Source organism: Bos grunniens, chromosome 5 (genome assembly GCF_055505025.1).
Source record: "Bos grunniens cultivar Pamir isolate PY7600 chromosome 5, Bosgru_T2T1.0, whole genome shotgun sequence".
Taxonomy (NCBI): domain Eukaryota; kingdom Metazoa; phylum Chordata; class Mammalia; order Artiodactyla; family Bovidae; genus Bos; species Bos grunniens.
This window is the reverse complement of record NC_141169.1, coordinates 106,867,129-106,886,527: the sequence shown is the minus strand read 5'-3', so window position 1 is coordinate 106,886,527 and position 19,399 is coordinate 106,867,129. Positions and strand designations below refer to the sequence as shown.

At 46.0% G+C, this 19,399-nt stretch overlaps 1 protein-coding gene across 2 annotated transcripts in view; it reads left to right on the top strand.

The window, feature by feature from the left end:
- The window catches only part of DYRK4 (dual specificity tyrosine phosphorylation regulated kinase 4), a 49,927-nt gene that overhangs the window by 18,082 nt on the left and 12,446 nt on the right, over positions 1–19,399 (top strand). For both annotated transcript variants that reach the window (XM_086402357.1, XM_086402358.1), the window contains 8 exons: positions 5,326–5,406; positions 6,463–6,579; positions 7,882–8,023; positions 9,528–9,691; positions 11,482–11,618; positions 12,340–12,480; positions 13,624–13,762; positions 15,520–15,601. In XM_086402357.1, the coding sequence (XP_086258483.1) occupies positions 5,326–5,406; positions 6,463–6,579; positions 7,882–8,023; positions 9,528–9,691; positions 11,482–11,618; positions 12,340–12,480; positions 13,624–13,762; positions 15,520–15,601 (1,003 nt within the window). The remainder of the gene's footprint in view (positions 1–5,325; positions 5,407–6,462; positions 6,580–7,881; positions 8,024–9,527; positions 9,692–11,481; positions 11,619–12,339; positions 12,481–13,623; positions 13,763–15,519; positions 15,602–19,399) is intronic.

The window sequence follows — 19,399 nt, the reverse complement described above, 5'->3', positions numbered from 1 at the left end:
TGCTGCGGTACAAGGAGGGTTGTCATGGGCGACGGGTGCCTCTTGAGGAAACTGCCAGAGACAAACAAGCAGGAAGTTCATATACTTGTGCAACCTGCCGGTCCTGTGAGTGGGAGCAGCTGTATAGAGATGCCAGTGGTCCTCAGGGTGGTCAGGCCTGGAGCAGCTGGAACCCGGGGTGGATGGCATCTGTGACCTGCTCCGTCTCTTTACCTGGCTTGTCTTGCAAATATCATTTTTTATGTGTGGTGTACTGTGACAAAGATTGAGAAGCCCTGTTCTGAGCAGAGGTTCTGAGTCTTGGTTCTACAAAAAGATGAAGGTTTGCTTTAAGACACACTCCCAGCGGTCACTTGAATGAATCTTATAGACAGATTGGAACTTTGGAGGTTACACCTACCCACTCACCCCCAACTCTGTGCAAATTTCTCACAAATGCTCACCAGGTGGACTCTGTCCTTCCAGTGATGGGGCGCTCACTAGCTCATGAGCTCTAGACTTTAGAAAATCCTTCCTTTTATTATCCCAGAAACTACTTCCCTCTATATTCCACACATTGACCTGACTCTGTCCTGTAGATCACATGTAATAAGCTTTTATTGTGTCCTAAGTAACAGTCTCAGGGAAAAAGCAAGAGAGTTCCAGAAAAACATCTATTTCTGCTTTATTGATTATGCCAAAGCCTTTGACTGTGTGGATCACAATAAACTGTGGAAAATTCTGAAAGAGATGGGAATTTCTTACCTTACCTTACCTGCCTCCTGAGAAATCTGTATGCAGGTCAAGAAGCAACAGTTAGAACTGGACATGGAACAACAGACTGGTTCCAAATAGGAAAAGGAGTACGTCAAGGCTGTATATTATCGCCCTGCTTATTTAACTTACATGCAGAGTGCAGCATGAGAAACGCTGGGCTGGAAGAAACACAAGCTGGAATCAAGATTGCCAGGAGAAATATCAATAACCTCAGATATGCAGATGATACCACCCTTATGGCAGAAAGTGAAGAGGAACTAAAAGGCCTCTTGATGAAAGTGAAAGAGGAGAGTGAAAAAGTTGGCTTAAAGCTCAACATTCAGAAAACGAAGATCATGGCATCCAGTCCCATCACTTCATGGGAAATAGATGGGGAAACAGAGGAAACAGTGTCAGACTTTATTTTGGGGGGCTCCAAAATCACTGCAGATGATGACTGCAGCCATGAAATTAAAAGATGCTTACTCCTTGGAAGGAAAGTTATGTCCAACCTAGATAGCATATTCAAAAGCAGAGACATCACTTTGCCAACAAAGGTTCGTCTAGTCAAGGCTATGGTTTTTCCTGTGGTCATGTATGGATGTGAGAGTTGGACTGTGAAGAAGGCTGAGTGCCGAAGAATTGATGCTTTTGAACTGTGGTGTTGGAGAAGACTCTTGAGAGTCCCTTGGACTGCAAGGAGATCCAACCAGTCCATTCTGAAGGAGATCAGCCCTGGGATTTCTTTGGAGGGAATGATGCTGAAGGTGAAACTCCAGTACTTTGGCCACCTCAAGTGAAGAGTTGACTCAGTGGAAAAGACTCTGATGCTGGGAGGGATTGGGGGCAAGAGGAGAAGGGGATGACAGAGGATGAGATGGCTGGATGGCATCACTGACTCGATGGACGTGAGTCTGAGTGAACTCTGGGAGTTGGTGATGGACAGGGAGGCCTGGCGTGCTGCGATTCATGGGGTCACAAAGAGTCGGACACGACTGAGCGACTGAACTGAACTGAACTGAACTGAAGTAACAGTCCTTCTGATATTGTCGCTCCCCTCAGACATTTTGGGTGTTTTATTTGTCTTTTAATTTGACTTTTTAAAGAGCAGTTTTACATTTTCTGAAAAATTAAGCGGACAGTACAGAGTTCCCCTAAGCCACTCCATACCCCGTGTCTGTTTCCCCTATTATTATCTTATATTCTTATAGTACTAGTCACAACAGGGAGCCAATATTGATATATTATTAACAAAACTCCATCCACACTTGGGGCAGATTTCCTTGTTTTTTTACCTAACATCCTTAGTCTGTTGCAGGATCCCACCCAGGATATCACATTACATTTAGTTCTGTCTCCTTAAGATAATGATCAAGTGTCTTAACTGGGCTATTCAGTGCCGTCCACAGGCCACCCTCTGCTCCAGCTTAACCAGCGTGAGCCGTGAAGACCTTCAGAGCATGCCCAGATACTGTTTTTTTTCACCCAATGAGCATGTTCCACACCCTCCCTTCCAATAAAGCCTCAGGTCAAGCCACATCCCTTCCAAGGGCCACCCCCTAGATGGACATCTTCCTAGATGGACTGCATTCACAGGGGTCACTTTCTGCTTTGTTGTCACTCACTGCCCATGCTTTTTGTTTGGTATTTAGTTTTGGTTGTGTTTGTAATGTACTTTAAAAAATAATTTTATTTATTTGTTTTTGTCTGCACTGGGTCTTCACTGCTGCACAGGCTTTTCTCTAGTTTCGGTGGGTGGGCTTCTCCTCGCAGTGGCTTCTCTTGTCGCAGAGCATGGGCTCTAGGTCACTCAGGCTTCAGTAGCTGCAGTTCCCAGGCTCTAGAGGATCAATAGTTGTGATGCTTGGGCTTAGTTGCTCCGAGGCATGTGGGATCTTCTTGGATCAGGGATCGAACTGTGTCTCCTGGGATGGCGAGCAGATTCTTTACCACTGAGCCACCAGGAAAGCCCTTGTAATGTTCTTTTAATTTATCCAGTCTTCTCCCAGCTAATCCTCAAAGCCAACTTGTCACCACTGTTGATGGCTAATCCCCAGGAAATTATTTGTTGAGAAGTTGGGACTCAGATTCGCAACTGCAGTTTTTGCTCAGATAGCATCATTGTCCATCCAGTTGGCAACCAAATCCTGCATCTGGTACATGTTAGCCCATTAAATTAGCTTTGTCTGAGGCCATGGTCCATGCTTTATGTAGCCCCCTCTTCTTTAGACCATGTCCCTTTTCTAGGAAATCAAGATGAACTGTTCTAAATAGTCCCATCAGGGACTTCCCTGGTGATCCAACGGTTGAACCCCAAACTCCCAAAGCAGGATGCACTGGGTTCCATCCTTGGTTAGGGAACCAAGATCCTGAATGCTGCACAGTGTGGCAAAAAGATAATAATAAATTGGGGACTTCTCTGGTGGTCCAGTGGTTAAGACTCTGCACTTCCAATGCAGCAGGCAGAGGTTCAGTCTCCGGATGAGGAACTAAGGTCCCACATGTCGTGCCAAATTTTATTTTTTTAAAGTAGTCCCCATCACGACAAGTCTGTGGAGGGCTTAGCTGTGCTGGGTTATATTAAGTTGAAGTATCATACCCAGTTTCTATTTCACTGTGGCCCGGATACCAAATTTTATGGATGTGGATCTGGCACAGGCTATGTCTCAGTTTTTGGACATCATGAGAAACGTTGGGCTGGAAGAAGCACAAGCTGGAATCAAGATTGCCAGGAGAAATATCAATAACCTCAGATATGCAGGTGACACCACCCTTATGGCAGAAAGTGAAGAAGAACTAAAGAGCCTCTTGATGAAAGTGAAAGTGGAGAGTGAAAAAGTTGGCTTAAAGCTCAACATTCAGAAAACGAAGATCATGGCATCCAGTCCCATCAATTCATGGGAAATAGATGGGGAAACAGAGGAAACAGTGTCAGACTTTATTTTTTGGGGGGCTCCAAAATCACTGCAGATGGTGATTGCAGCCATGAAATTAAAAGATGCTTACTCCTTGGAAGGAAAGTTATGACCAACCTGGATAGCATATTCAAAAGCAGAGACATTACTTTGCCCACAAAGGTCCGTCTAGTCAAGGCTATGGTTTTTCCAGTGGTCACGTATGGATGTGAGAATTGGACTGTGAAGAAGGCTGAGTGCCGAAGAATTGATGCTTTTGAACTGTGGTGTTGGAGAAGACTCTTGAGAGTCCCTTGGACTGCAAGGAGATCCAACCAGTCCATTCTGAAGGAGATCAGCCCTGGGATTTCTTTGGAAGGAATGATGCTGAAGCTGAAACTCCAGTACTTTGGCCACCTCATGCTTGACTCATTGGAGTTGACTCATTGGAAAAGACTGATGCTGGGAGGGATTAGGGGCAGGAGGAGAAGGGGACAGCAGAGGATGAGGTGGCTGGATGGCATCACCAAGTCGATGGACATGAGTTTGGGTGAACTCCGGGAGTTGGTGATGGACAGGGAAGCCTGGCATGCTGCGATTCATGGGGTTGCAGAGTTGGACATGACTGAGCAACTGAACTGAACTGAACTGAAGAAAGAGCTGGAAACAGAACCCGTGGGCTCAAAGAGCAGAACCTAGATTCAAACTATAATGTGTCTTTGCTAAACTTGAGTCATTTTGGTGCCACCCTCATGCTTTTTGCCATATCTACATAGTCCTCACACTCTCTTTTTCACTTAAATTTTAGTTCCATCCTATATAATAACAACCACCAAATTACAGGTTTAATGTGCTAGTTATAGTTTTTTAAATGAGTATTAAAGTAAATGCATAACCTTTAGGTAACTGTGATCTGTTATGTTGGGCTTCCCTGGTGGCTCAGTGGTAAAAGAATCTGCTTGCCAATGCAGAAGACATGGGTTGAATCCCTGAGTCAGGAAGATCCCCTGAAGAAGGAAATGGCAATCTACTCCAGTGTTTTTGCCTGGGAAATCCCATAGACAGTGGAGCCTCATGGGCTACAGTTCATGGGGTCACAGGGTCAGACATGACTTAGTAACTAAAAAACCAAAAATTTGTTGTGTCACACACCTGCACTGTGAGCTTACTGCCCTTTAGTGGGCCACGGCTCTGCTATTTGGTCTTTCCCACCCCACCTCTTTCTAGAGGTGAGGTACACTCTGATCAGGTCATTGGTGTCCAGACTGGGCTCCTATATTCTGGTAGGTTCTGCTCAGGTACCTTCAGAGCCACTCTGAGGGGAAAAGAGGTTCTGGGCAAGATTATAGACATTTTCTTCTCTTTAGAAAGAGCAGCTCTGCTTTTATGTCCTCCCATGTCCAAGGCACCTGGTTAAGATTTTATTTGAAGAAAGGATTCTGTGAAATTTTTTTAAGTGTAAAAACTCTTGGGCAAGCCAATTCAGGATAAGCACTGGTAGAAAGATCATTTGTTTTGGTATTTGTTCATTCATTCATTCATTCTGGCCTTTGCGCCTCTCAGCTCTTCCTAGCTTGGGGGTCAGGAGAGCTGGCTTTGTGTGTATCCCATTTATTGTAATGAAGCAAAATAAGCACTGGGCACTGACGATGACACCGAGTTGCATGTTATTCCAATTCTCTCTCACTGGGTCCAGGTTGAGAGTAAGCCTTTGCTTCAAATCCAGAAACCACCTTCCAAGGTCACGAACTTCAGGATGACCCAATTCTTGAATAAGGTAGGAAGTGATGCTTCAGGTCTTTTCTCTAGCAGCAGATGAGGGGAGGTGGGTGGCTGGGGATGGCCTTTAACAGGCATTTTTGGATCAACTCAGCATAGCTTGATGAACATGCTCTACCCGCATCATCACACCCCATCTCTGCCCAATTTTAAATGTTGCTTCACTGATAGACTGTGTGTGTGCATGCTCAGTCACCTCAGTTGTGTCTGACTCTTTGTACCCTCATGGACTGTAGCCCACCAGGTCTTCTGTCCATGGGATTCTCCAGGCAGGAAGACTGGAGTGGGTTACCATGGCCTCCTCCAGGGGATCCTCCCAACCTAGGGATTGAACCTGGGTCTCTTATGTCTCCTCTGTTGGCAGGCAGTTTCTTTACCACTACCGCCACCTGGGAAGCTCCAACATCAGACTACCTCTCTCCTAATCAATCAGTCAATGCAGGGGAGAGCAGGGATCTAGGTGGACAGGTCAAGTCAGTAGTGTAGAGGAGCTAGAGGACTTCCTTGGTGGTCCAGTGGCTAAGACTCTGAGCTTTCAATACAGGAGACCCAGGTTTGATCCCTGGTCAGGGAACTAGGATCCCACATGCTTCCTGGCATGGCCATAAGAAGTATATATATTTGTTAGAAGAGTTGGGCACCTGTACTGCCCCGAGGAAGGTTTGCATTATACAGCAGGAAGAACTTCCCCTGGTCAGGGTGGTGAGATATTGACATGATAATAATAATGGCTAACGTGTCTGGAATATTCTACATAGATTATTTGGTTTATCTCACAGAAGCCTTGTGAGCTAAATCCCAGTTTTATCCCCATGGCAGTGCTGAGACAGTTGAAGCTTACAGAAGGAGTCAGTGTGACTGTCCAGGGTCTGCAGTTAGAAGGTGTAGGAGCAGGGATTTGAACCCAGAGCCCATCTGCAGGACCATTCCACATTTTTCTCCAAGAATTTCAAAGGCAGATTTTGCCTTAGATTTGGCTCATCCTTGCTCTGGGGAGGGTGCTTGGAACACTGGGTCCCCCAAGGTTTCTGTAACTTACCAGCTTCTCCTGTAGAACACTAACACCAGCTTCACATCGCTGCCTTTCGTGGACACCAAGGGGAAGAAGACCATGGTGAACTTCCCACACATCAGCAGTAAACTCCCACTAAAGCAGCCCTTGCTGTATCAGGTGAGTCGGGAGCAGTGGGTGTGGCCTGGGGCAGGCAGGTGAAAAGACCTTTATGCTTTCAGTTCAAGTTCAGAGAGGTCTAGGATGGAGGGAAAAGACCATCTTGAGCTGAAGAGTCGGGTTCCGGTCCTGTTCACCTTCTTTACAATGAACGTGCTCAGTCGTGTCTGACCCTTTGTGACCCCATGGACTGTACTCCACCAGGTTCCTCTGTTCATGGGATTCTTCAGGCAGGAATACTTGAGTGGGTTGCCATGCCCTCCTCCAGGGGATCTTCCTGACCCAGGGATCTAACCCCCATCTCCTGAGTCTCCTGCATTGCAGTCAGATTCTTTACCACTGTGCCACCTGGGAATCTCCCATACTACACTTGATCTTAGCCAAAAGGCTGAGAAGTGATGAATGTAATGTTTATAATGAATGTAAACTTGAACAGTAAGTCGTCGACTTTCTGTATTAAACAGACTCATGATAGGACTGTCAGGGGGATTCACTGAAAAGTGAAGTGTCGAGTGTATTAATGGTAGAAACATGTATAAACAGTACAAAACGTTGGTTTTCCTTCCGTGTCCCCTAATTGTTTTGTGTAAGGACCAAATGAGATCTCGTGAGAAAGTGCCGAGTTAAAGAGCTGTTATATGCACCGATGTTCAAGTGTTTGTGCTCTTGGGCAGGTCATTTTGTCTAGTCAGGAACTGGCCTTCTCCAGGTCAGTAGGAAAGAACCATTCCCATCCTTCCTGCAGGAAGATGTCCTGGGGTTGTCTGCTGCAAACTGTAACGTGCGGGAGTTTCACGGAGAATATGGAGAGTCAGATGGGTCCTTCCTTTGAGAGAAAGATTGTTAAAACCTACTGTCACTTCTTTTTCATTAATTTATTTTTCAGTTATACTGAGTTTTCAATGCTGTGCAAGGTTTTTTTTTTCAGCTGTGGCAAGCAGGGGCTACTCTTCCTTGCTTTGATCCATCTTCTCATTGTGGTGGCTTCTTCTGTTGCGAGGCACAGGCTCTGAGTGCACTGGCTTCAGTAGTCATGGCTCCAGGGGTATAGAGCACAGGCTCTGCGGCATATGGGATCTTCCCAGACTAGGGATCGAACCCTCATCCCCTGCGTTGGCAGGCAGATTCTTAACCACTGGACCACCAGGCAAGTCCCCCTACTGTCTTGCAATCACCGTTTTTCTCCCTGGAGAGAAAAAGCAGAGTCTGGCTGGCTAGGGCTATTCTTGGTCAGACCCGTGGTTTAGGACACCCAGAAGTCGCCCAGAGAGTCCTTGATTGCGAGTGTCTTTCCTTGAACAGGAGAGTCCAGCTCACTGTCAGAAGTCTTCTGAGCTCAAGCCTTCTGAGACGGTCTTCCCTTCGAACGTGAAAACCCAAAACGCCAAAGCAGAGGAGAAGCCGCCGAAGAAGCACAAACACAAGGTCCCTCTGACAGCGGCAGGTGTGGCTTTGGGGCAGCGGCGTGCTGGGGTGGGGTGGTCGTGATGTCCCTCCGGGCCACGTCACTTACTGGGCTGGTCCTGGGTTGGCCAGAGAGTTTGGTCGGGTTTTCCTCTACGAGGTTATGGAAAAACACTAACTTTTTTGCCAACTGAATACGTCAGGGCAGTCCGAGCGAGGGTTGGAAAAGAATTTCCAGACACAGAGCATTTCAGAAGGGGGTGAGTTTATTAAGAACAAAGAGCAGAGGTAATGTGGGCACTTCACACATAGGCCCGTCTCCCATACATCTGCGTTTCCTCGTGAAGTTCCTTCTCTGACTCTTCAGCAGTTTGTCAAAGAATGTGATGTCCCCCCACCTCATCCCTCATCCTGGTTTACCTGCTCTTAACACTGTTTCTCTCTCTCTAATATGACACAATTTAATGCCACCAAATTGCTTTGTTTTAATATGAAATATTCATATATTTTTTTCTTCCAAACATTCTGTAATTACACATTTGATTTCGCGTTGATCCAAGATTTAGGGGAGAGAGTTTGTTTCCAAGTGGCTGTATTTTTGTATTGCTTTGCATCATTGTAGTTGATGCTTCGGCTGTTGTTGGTTTTACCTAATATCTGCTTTGGGATCACTTGGCATATGGAGTCTGAATTCTGTGACCAGGGATTGAACCCCATCCCCCCTGCAGTGGAAGCATGCCAGGAAAGTCCCTCACCATCTCTCTTAAAGCTTGAATCCCACCCCGCCTGCCCCAGACCAGACACCAGCCCCCGATGCAGTGTGGCCAGTATAGCAGATAAGATACAACACACATCCCTTCCCAGACTGAGACCTCCTGGCTCTCTGAAGATTTGAGCTCGAAGACCTCCTGGATTTGAAAGTCGAATTTATGCCACCTGCCTGCTCCCTAGAGGGCATCGTAGTTTGCAAACTCTCTCAGGATAGACTCGGTATAGCCAGTGCCAGATGAACTTAGATGATTTCTGCCTTAACTATACACTTCTGTTGACACAATGCTGACTCCTGGAATCTTCTACCCAAGCTGCTGCACCCATAGCTCTTTGGGGACTAAATCTTCCCTCGACTTCCTTATTTGTTTAAGTCTTTATTGACTGTGTTACAATATTGCTTCTGTTTTATGTTCTGGGGTTTTTTGGCTGTGAGGCATGTGGGATCTTTGCTGCCTGACCAGGGATAGAACCTGCACCCCTGCACTAGAAGGTGAAGTCTTAACTGCAGGACCACCAGGGAAATCCCCCTCCCTACCCTTCTGCTGTGTTTTCCTCCTGGTTGGTTGAAATCAGTACCACACTTTGATACATCCATCCTTGTTCCACTTGGATCCTGTGAGATCCAGGATGTACAGTCCTTAGTGAGGCTCTTAGCCACCTTGTTGAGGAAAGAGCCACCTGGCTCATGAACAGGAAAGGATGCGCTGGTCTATACCTGGGCACATCCTCACATCACCGCATCTTAACTAACATCTGCAGTATTTTTCACACAGAGGCCCTAAAGTTTTTTAAGAAGCAGCTGTCTTCTTACGAGCAAAGCGAGATCCTGGGCTACACAGAGCTGTGGTTCCTGGGTCTGGAAGCCGAGAAGCTCCACATGGCTCCGGAAAAATTCAGCAAGACAAGTTTCGATGATGAACACGGCTCCTACATGAAGGTGATGGGGCAGGGGGTTGTGGAAACTGGCTTTGGGGGTTGGGGCTTAGGGACAAGAGATAATCTGGAAAGGAAGAGCGTGGGGTATATTATAGCATTTGATGCCGATGTATCTGGAGCTGTCCTGAAGGATTCTATTTGGTGCTAAATCGCAGAAATACCAGGTATAAAAATGGGGAAAAACATGTAATTAGTACACAAAGCACTCTGTTCACAGAATATTGATTTTCAAGAGTATTAGCGGTGACAGGTTTGCATCCTGGATGAATCCTCCCTCTCCAGGTTCCTCTCCAGTGCCGCCTGGACCCACTGGGAAGGCCAGATTGTTTCCTCCATACAAGTCCATGCAGCACCTTTTTCTGTTTTATAATAGAGCTCATTTCCTGCAAACAGACAAAAAACGTTTTCCCACTGTCCCCTCGTGCACAGTGCCCCCTTCAGTTTCTTAAAGGTGAGTCCCAGAGACTTCTCCCAGTCTTCTGTGTCCAGGGTTGCTGCCTCTTCCCCCGTCTGCAGGGGGCGTCTGGAGGCTACGAGGTGTTCCTCTCTACCTTGAGGATGTCCAGATGGGAAATGCTTGGTCTGCTAGCCCTGCAGGCTGCTGGGAAATTCCTCCTCCGGACATTTCCTCTTAGATTAGGAGACACAATTGATCTCTGATGATTTTATAAAAGAAGTGGATTTTCTTAATCGAATTCAGGGCTGTGTTTCCCAAGCTTTCTGGTGTGCACAGATCACCTGGGAGTCTCATTACCAATGAAAATTCCTAGCCAGCAGGTCTGGGGTGGGGACTGAGGCTTTACCTTTCTAAAAACCTTCCCAGGGGATGCCCACATAGCTGGTCCTTGGACCAGACCTTGAGAAGCAAGGATTTAGAGTTTCTGGCACACATCTTCTGTCTAGAACAGGGGTCCCCAACCTCCAGGATCTAATTAATGCCTGATTATCTGAGGTGGAGCTGATGTAATAATAATAGAAGTAAAGCGTACAATAAATGTAACGCATTTGAATCATCCCCAAACCATCTCCCCCCCACCCCGCCTTGGTCTGTGGAAAACTGTCTTCCATGAAACCGATCCCTGATGCCAGAAAGGTTGGGGACTACTGGTCTAGAGCCCTGGCTCTCAACATTTTTAGGTCAAGGATCCCTTTGGAAATCTGATAAAAGTTATCAAATCATTATCCCAGAAGAGACCGCAGATATACAAAATTTCAAGGGCGGGGGATCATTCATGGCCATTGGTTAAGAACCTCTGCTCTAAACCTTACCTCCAGTTCAGCCAGAGGCTGTCAACTTCTCCTTCCTCTCATCTCCCTCCCACCAGGGTCTAGAGTCTCTGGGAAGTTCCCCAGGGATGTTAATTCACCGCAACCTAGTTCCTCCATCTCAACTCTTAGAGCACCACGGGACAGAGGAAGGATGTTTGCTTTCTGTATGCTCAGAATCTCCATCCACTGTGTTTCAGCAAATGCACAGTATGCAGGGCACATAGCTACATCCCAACACAGCTGTACTTCCACATTTATTTTGTCAGCAAGTTTCATGGAACACCTATTTACTGGGAGCCTATTGTATGTGTGGGCACCTGCTGGACTCCTGAAATACAGAAGGAGCTATCAGAAATGAATAGGACCTGGCCCTTGGCCCCAGTCAACACAATCAATGTGAATGATGACACGCAAGTGAATAGTTATGACACCGCCACACTGATGATATGTACAAAAAATGCACAAACGCCAAGTGACCTGGAAACCATGGTTTCCTCCTTCACCTCTACTTGACTTTTGCAGGTCCTGCACGACCACATCGCCTACCGCTATGAGGTTCTGGAGATCATTGGAAAAGGGTCCTTTGGACAGGTGGCCAAGTGCTTGGATCATAAAAACAATGAATTGGTGGCCTTGAAAATCATCAGGAACAAAAAGAGGTGTGGCTTGGTGGAAGGCATCAGCTGTGGAGGAAGGGCTACATGACTTTGGCCCCTTCTTTAAAAATTTATTTTTAATTAATTGTTGTGTAGGTTTCTGCGATACAGCAACGTGAATCGCCCATAAGTATACATATGTCCCCTCCCTCTTGAACCTCCCTCCCACTCCCCAGCCCATCACACCCCTCTAGGTTGTCACAGAGCACCAAGTTGAGCTCCTTCTGTTATACAGCAACTTCCCACTAGAAATCTGTTTTACATATGGTAATGTATGTTTCAATGCTACTGTCTCAATTCACCCCACCCTCTCCTTCCCCCGCTGTATCTACCAGTCTGTACTCTACGTCTGCGTGTCTATCGCTGCCCTGCAAATAGGTTCATCAGTATAATTTTTCTAGATTGCAAATATATGTGTTAATATATGATACTTGTTTTTCTCTTTCTGTCTTACTTCACTCTGTGTAACATCAGCCACTCCTTGGTGCCAACCCTTCCTGTCTCTGCTTCTTTCTCTGCTTTTCCTTTTCTTTCCCTCTTTCCCTCTCTACCTGTTGGATTCCATGATGGTGCAGAGAGGAGGCAAGAGTCCAGAGTGTTTAGCACCTCCCGGCCTGTGGGCGTGATGGGGAGGACTGAGAAGGGGGCCACCTGCTGTAGCTGATGCGACACCATGTCTCCTCTCCCCACCCCCACCCTCCCCACCACTCCCCAACCTCTCCAGGTTTCACCACCAGGCCCTGGTGGAGCTGAAGATCCTGGAAGCTCTCAGACGGAAGGACAAAGACAACACCTACAACGTGGTGCACATGAAGGACTTTTTCTATTTCCGGAATCACCTCTGCATCACCTTTGAACTCCTGGGGTCAGCTGCTTCCTCTCTTTAATTCACTTTGTGTTGATAAGTTACGTAAGTGACGAAAAGGAGCCTTGGAGGTCAGAGCACTAGATTTGTCTTTATGTGACTATTTAATGGGGGGGGGCTTCCCCGGTGGCTTAGGGGTAAAGAATCATTCTGCAGTGCAGAAGACGCAGGAGATGCAAGTTCGATCCCTGGGTGGGGAAAATCCCCTGCAGAAGGGCATGGCAACCCACTCCAGTATTCTTGCCTGGAGAATCCCATGGACAGAGGAACCTGGCGGGCTACTTACAGTCCATGGGGTTGCAAAGAGTCAAACATGACTTAGCAACTAAGCACCCATGAACTGGCAACCCACACATAAGCTTTTCTGGTTAAAATGCTTTATATTAGCTTTCAATATTTATAAGTCAGCGTATTTCACTTAATATAGCAAGATTCTATAGGATTCAATATATATTATATATATATATAGGATTCAATATATATTCTATATATATATATAGGATTCTGTATATATTCTATATATAGAGAGAGAGTTATAAGATTCCTGTATGTATATGTATATATACACATACTCAGGATTACTTATATATAAGGATTCTATATTTATTTTATCTGGCAAGAGCCAGTCCTCAGTCCTTTCTGAAAGGCGAGAGGTGGGACCGGGCAGGCAGGCTCACTTAGATGGGGTATGGCTCCTCTCTCAGGCCCTGTCTGCCCACTCCCTTGTCCCCTCATCTACAGGAAGCTGCGTCTTTAGACAGATTTATTCTGTGTGAGCAGGGTTGGTCACTTGGTTGAGTAACTGGAGGGCTCCCTGGATCCCTCTCAAGGGGCTGAAGAACCATGACTATATCAGAAGTTCGATATACTAACCTCTTAACACACACACGTGCAGCAAGGTGATGAAAGGATCCTGCATGTAAGAAACAAGCATCCGAGAGGCCAGCACATTTGAATGTCGCCCTGAATCAACCGTTAGTCAACGGAAAAGTCAAGTTTATAGGACACGAAAGCCCCACCTCCTAGTCTGAGTCTTGCCACTGCCAGAGGGCAGCCAGGTGATAAGGGATTGATGTTGCAGGGTCAGACTCGCCATCATGTACCTTCTACGCTGCTTCACGTCGCTTTCTCTCTCTGTCCCAGCATCAACTTGTACGAGTTGATGAAGAACAACAGTTTCCAAGGCTTCAGCCTCTCCATCGTTCGTCGCTTCACCCTCTCTGTCCTGAAGTGTTTGCAGATGCTCTACATGGAGAAGATCATTCACTGTGACCTCAAGCCCGTGAGTACAGCCTCTGTCTTGTCAGGGAGCTGGTTTCCACCCTCAGAAAGGGTTTGCCCGGTACCCATCCCCAGTGGTAACTGAGCAGGGCTCCAGGGTGGAGGCCAAGTGTTTGCAGGTTGTGTAAACCACGTGAGATGTAGCAAGGACAAGACAGGCATACTGGGACATAGAAAAAAGATGTGGTGTCATCAAGGCAGACGGGACCTGGATGACTGAGCCCAGGCGGTACTCGGAGATGTGTGTCCAGCAGGGAGGTGGATGTCCTAAACCCACCCTGTCCTCTGAGTTGGTCCTGTGTGAGCTCAGTCAGGTCCGACTCTTTGTGATCCCATGGACTGTAGCATGCCAGGCTCCTCATGGGATTCTCCAGGCAAAAATACTAGAATGAGTTGCCATTTTCTTCTCCAGAGGATCTTCCTGACCCAGGGATTGAACCCAAGTCTCTGGCTTGGCAGGCAGATTCTTTATCACTGAGCTGGATCTGGGATACTTCTATTAATTAAAGATTGTCAAGATAGAGATGTTCTCTTGGGGCTGACTGGTGGAGCCCCGACAAGGACAGTGGTACACTGATTTATTCTCCACATCCAAGTTCCTAATCCTCTGCTTTGCACCTCCAAAGGGACCATGGTCTTTGGGCTTAGGGGACTGACTCTCAGCAAGGAACCCACAAGACAGGTGGGTAGCTGAAATATGAGCACATAGACTTGCTTGAGAAGTAGATTAAGTGGACGGGAGTATACATGCTCAATAGGAAAGTAGACATACAAGCAGGAGAGTTTGGTGAGTGTGGATTCAAGAATCAAGCAGTTATTCCTGTGGACTTAGTGGTTAGTATCAGCGAGCTGTGATGGCCTCATGCATCCTATGCCTCGATTCATCAGACATTGAGATCCCTGGAAATACGATTAGGACTCTAACCTTCCAGCCCCAGGTGGGCCACGCTCATGCTCTGAGAGGAGAGCCCAGTGCTCTGCTTTCTCATCCAGGATTCTGCTGGAACACCTGGCTTCACAGTTTCTGCAAAGTCAGCACAACGGTCCCAACTCCGATCAAATCGCCGTGGGGGATTCTTTGTTTCTGTTTCGGTCCCCGATTGTCATACCAGTATGTTGCTGGGGCACTTAATGGAAGCATCCGATTCAGGCAGTGATATTTCTTTTTCTTTCTTTTCTAAAGAATTTATTATTTTTGACTGCACTGGGTCTTCATTGCTGCACAGGCTTTCTGTAGTTGTGGTGAGCACAGGCTTCTCATTGCAGTGACCGCTCTTGTTGTGAAGCGTGGAGCGCGGGCTTGGTAGTTGTGGCACATGGGTTTAGTTGCCCTGCGGCATGTAGAATCTTCCCGTACCAGGGATCGAACCTGTGTCCCCTGCACTGGCAAGCGGATTCTTAACCACTGGACCACCAGGGAAGTCCTGGTCAGTGATATTTCTAAGGCCTTATGCAAGCAAGGCATAGAACAAGGTACCAAGGAGATAAAAAGAAACTCCCCATCTTCAGGAGTCACACCATTTATATCAGTAAAGAGTCAGCATCGATGCAAAAGAAATACTGCAGAGCAGCAAATACTGGGGCCAGACAAGAGATGCAACCCTGGAAGCAGAAGTCAGAGGAGGGAGACCGGGGTGGGGTTGGAGATGGGGGAGGAGCCCACTTGAAGGAGGTTCCAGAAGATTGGTGGACAGTTAGGTAAATGGCGTGCCTCGGCTAACACTGTTAAAACTTGACCTGTGTCTGTCTTCCCTCTAGGAGAATATAGTGTTGTACCAGAAAGGCCAAGTCTCTGTTAAAGTCATTGACTTTGGATCAAGCTGTTATGAACACCAGAAAGGTAGGGCCGTTCCAGTCCCTTTGTCCTAATATCCCCACTGCGATTCTTTCCTTTCCTGAAACAAACAGTTCCCACACGAGGTCACCTGGGTTCTCCTCTGGGCTCAGCCATCACAGCTACTGGTTTGATTTTGAACCAAGCTGGTTCACATCTCTGACCCTAAGTTTCCTCATCTGTAAAATGCGAAGGTTGGTTCAAATACGGTAAGGCTGCTTTGCTGCTTTTATGCTCTGTGACTCTGGACTTATCCAAAGACATTTATCCAAATTATCTTTGGGGTCCAGAGAGCGCTGGGCCTCTGCAAAATGACAGCTTCTGAAGGCTGACCCCAGCTGTCCCAAATAGAAATTTCTGGGACAGTACCTGGGAGGCTGTACTTTAGAAAACACAGCCATTCTGAAGTTTGGGGTTCATGGCCCTAGATTCTCCAGGTTATCTATATATATATCTATAATATTTATATGTTATATATATTATATATATATGTGTATAGTCACAAAAACAAATATATATATATATATATGTGTGTGTGTGTGTGTGTATATTTCAAGCTAGAATCCAGAAAGCTGCCCTAGAGTATTGAATTGGCCAAAAAGTTCTTTCTTGTTTTTCCATAACATCCTACTGAGAAACCTGAACGAACTTTTTGGCCAGTTCATTTCTACAGCTGTCACTGAACTTGACTCCAGTCTTCTGTCTTGGCTTTTGTCAGGTTTGATGTCAAGAACATGCACATTCCACAGAATCTGCTGAGTGTCTGTTGTGTGTCCGTTGCTAAGGCGTGTGCTATGTGCTAAGTCTCCTCAGTCATGTCCAACTTTGTGACCCCATGGACTGTAGCCTACCAGGCTTCTCTGTCCACAGGGATTTCTCATCTAAGAATACTGGAGTGGATTGCCATGCCCTCCTTCTGTATAGGGTATCAGGAACCAAAAATGAGAATTTCCTGTCCTCTGCAGGCTTACTGCCCAATGGAGGAGACAGGAAGATGTGTATAAGATTGTGTACGAGGATGAGAAGTCTATGTATGCACTGAGCTAAGGCATATGAAAGGGGCTTTGGAACGAGCCTTCATGGGGGCAGGGAGAGTCAGAGGAAGTCCCCTGAAGCTGAAGGAAAGACTATTAAATGGATGTTTCCGAATATTCTCCAAAACCATTTTTGGAGACACAAGTCCTTTATTGTTTACGTATGGAAGCCGTAATAAATTCCAGCTAGAAAACATTATTCCTCCCAGAAAGAAAGAGTATGCTCACCCTCCTTGGAGATGAACTCTCTGTAACCCATTACTTAAGATTTATCTTGGCTGCCAAGATGCTCAGAACTGAACTTGTAATGATCTTACCCTTGGTTTCCAGGTGTTTCCCTCCACTTTTTATGTTTTCTGACTTCCCTTGATCTTTATTTTAACCACAAAACAGTAGAGAGAGTGGATGCTCAATCAGAACTGTTTGAGTTCAAATCCCAGCTCTGCCATCTGCAGTTGAGTAGCCTTGGGAGTTTATTGAATCTCTGTATGCCTCAGTTTCCTCATTTTAAAATGGGTATGATAATAATACCTGCTTCAACCTAATAGTCCATCGACAGAGGAATGGATAAGGAAGATGTGGTACCTGTATACAATGGAATATTACTCAGCCATATAAAGGGAATGAAATTGAGTCATTTGTAGTGATGTGGATGGATCCAGAGCCTGTCATACAGAGTGAAGTAAGTCAGAAAGAGAAAAACAAATATCATGTAATAATATGATAATAATAGAAAAACGGTACTGATGAACCTGTTTGCAGGGCAGGAATATAGATGTAGACACAGAGAACAAACCTGTGGACACAGCGGGGGAAGGAGAGGGTGGGACGAATTGGGAGAGGAGCACTGACATACACACCCTCTTATGTGTAAAATGAAGAGCCAGTGGGAAGCTGCGGCACAGGGAGCCCGGCCCGGTGCTCTGTGATGACCTAGAGGGTGCGGTGGGGCAGGTGAGCGAGAGAGAGGTTCAAGCGGGAGGGGGTGTATGCATACATATGGCTGATTCACGTTGTACAGCAGAAACTAGCACAGTGTTGTAAAAGAATTACACTCCAATTGAAAACAACTAAAATAAAATTATAACTGTTGTAGGGTAGTTATAAGGATTCAAAGAGTTAATCCATAAGAATCACTTGGAACAGTGCCTGACACATGTAAGCATCATGTGAGTATCCATTAGATTTACTTTTAATTTTTCTCTCTTATTGACTTATTTTTCATTGAGGTATAGTTGACCTTCAGGATAAGTTAGATTCAGGTGTACAATATACTGATTTGACTTTTACTTATATATATGAAATGATCACTGCGATAAGTCTAGTAACAATCTGTCCCCATAAAAATTATCGCAATATTATTGATTGTATTCCATATGCTGTGTATTAATTACATCCTGTGGCTTATTTATTTTAGAACTTTTCAGACTTAAGTTTGTACTTCTTGATCCCCTTTGGCTAGTTCATTCCTCCCCACCCTCACCCCTTCCCTCTACTTTCCCGTCTATTTGTACTTTGATTGCCAAGGGCCTCAAGTCCATTTTGGAAGCAGACAGGGTATAAAAGTCATTTTTGTGAGATCTTCACTTTGTTTTAAATTACAAAAAATTATTACATCCTTACTGTACCCAATCCAAACAATAGAGAAGTGACTGGACTTCCTCTGTGGTCCAGAGGTTAAGAACCTGCCTGTAGGGGGCTGGGTTTGTTCCCTGGTCATGGAACTAAGATCCCACATGCCAGAACACACACACACACACACACACACACACACACAGTGAAGTGACTACAAAAGCCCTGCCCTGCCCTGCCCCCATCTAGGTAACCAATTAACAGCATTTGCAAAAAACCGTAATGTCCCATTCTTTCGTCTCAGTCTTCTCAACTATAAAATCTAGGCTGCCCACAGTACTGCCTTTCATACATCCTCCTCTGCTGAGATTTTGTTAAGCTTTTCTTTCTGTACTTTACATTATACAACACAGTGCACATAATATATTGAATATGCATGTTAAAATTATGCATTTTGCGTGCTACTTTTTCGGTTCTTATACACCTCTTCCCTTGCCAAATTGCAGTATTTTCAGAGCATGTCTACCCCAGATTAATCAAACAGTGTGAAAACTTAGCTTTACATTTGCCTTACGTTTTCTTTTTTAAAAGCTCGTCTTGGTATCCATATGTTTGTCCTGTACATCTGTGTCTCTGTTTCTACTTTGCAAATAAGGTCACCCATCCCATTTTTCTAGATTCCACATATACACGTTGACACACGATACTTCTTTGTCTCTTTCTGAGTTACTTCACTCTGTGAGGGGGAAGGCGATGGGATGAGTCGGGAGTTTGGGACTGACACCTATAAACTATTGATACTGGGTGTAAAAGAGATAACTGATGAGAACCTACTGTGTGGCACAAGGAACTCTTCTCCGGGCTCTGTAGTGACCTACATGGGAAGGAAATCCAAACAAGAGGGCATATATGCTAAAGCTGAAACTCCAGTACTTTGGCTACCTCATGCGAAGAGTTGACTCATTGGAAAAGACTCTGATGCTGGGAGGGATTGGGGGCAGGAGGAGAAGGGGACGACAGAGGATGAGATGGCTGGATGGCATCACTGACTCGATGGACGTGAGTCTGAGTGAACTCCGGGAGTTGGTGATGGACAGGGAGGCCTGGCGTGCTGCGATTCATGGGGTCTCGAAGAGTCGGACACGACTGAGCGACTGAACTGAACTGATAGCTGATTCATACGGGCATAAACTTGGGC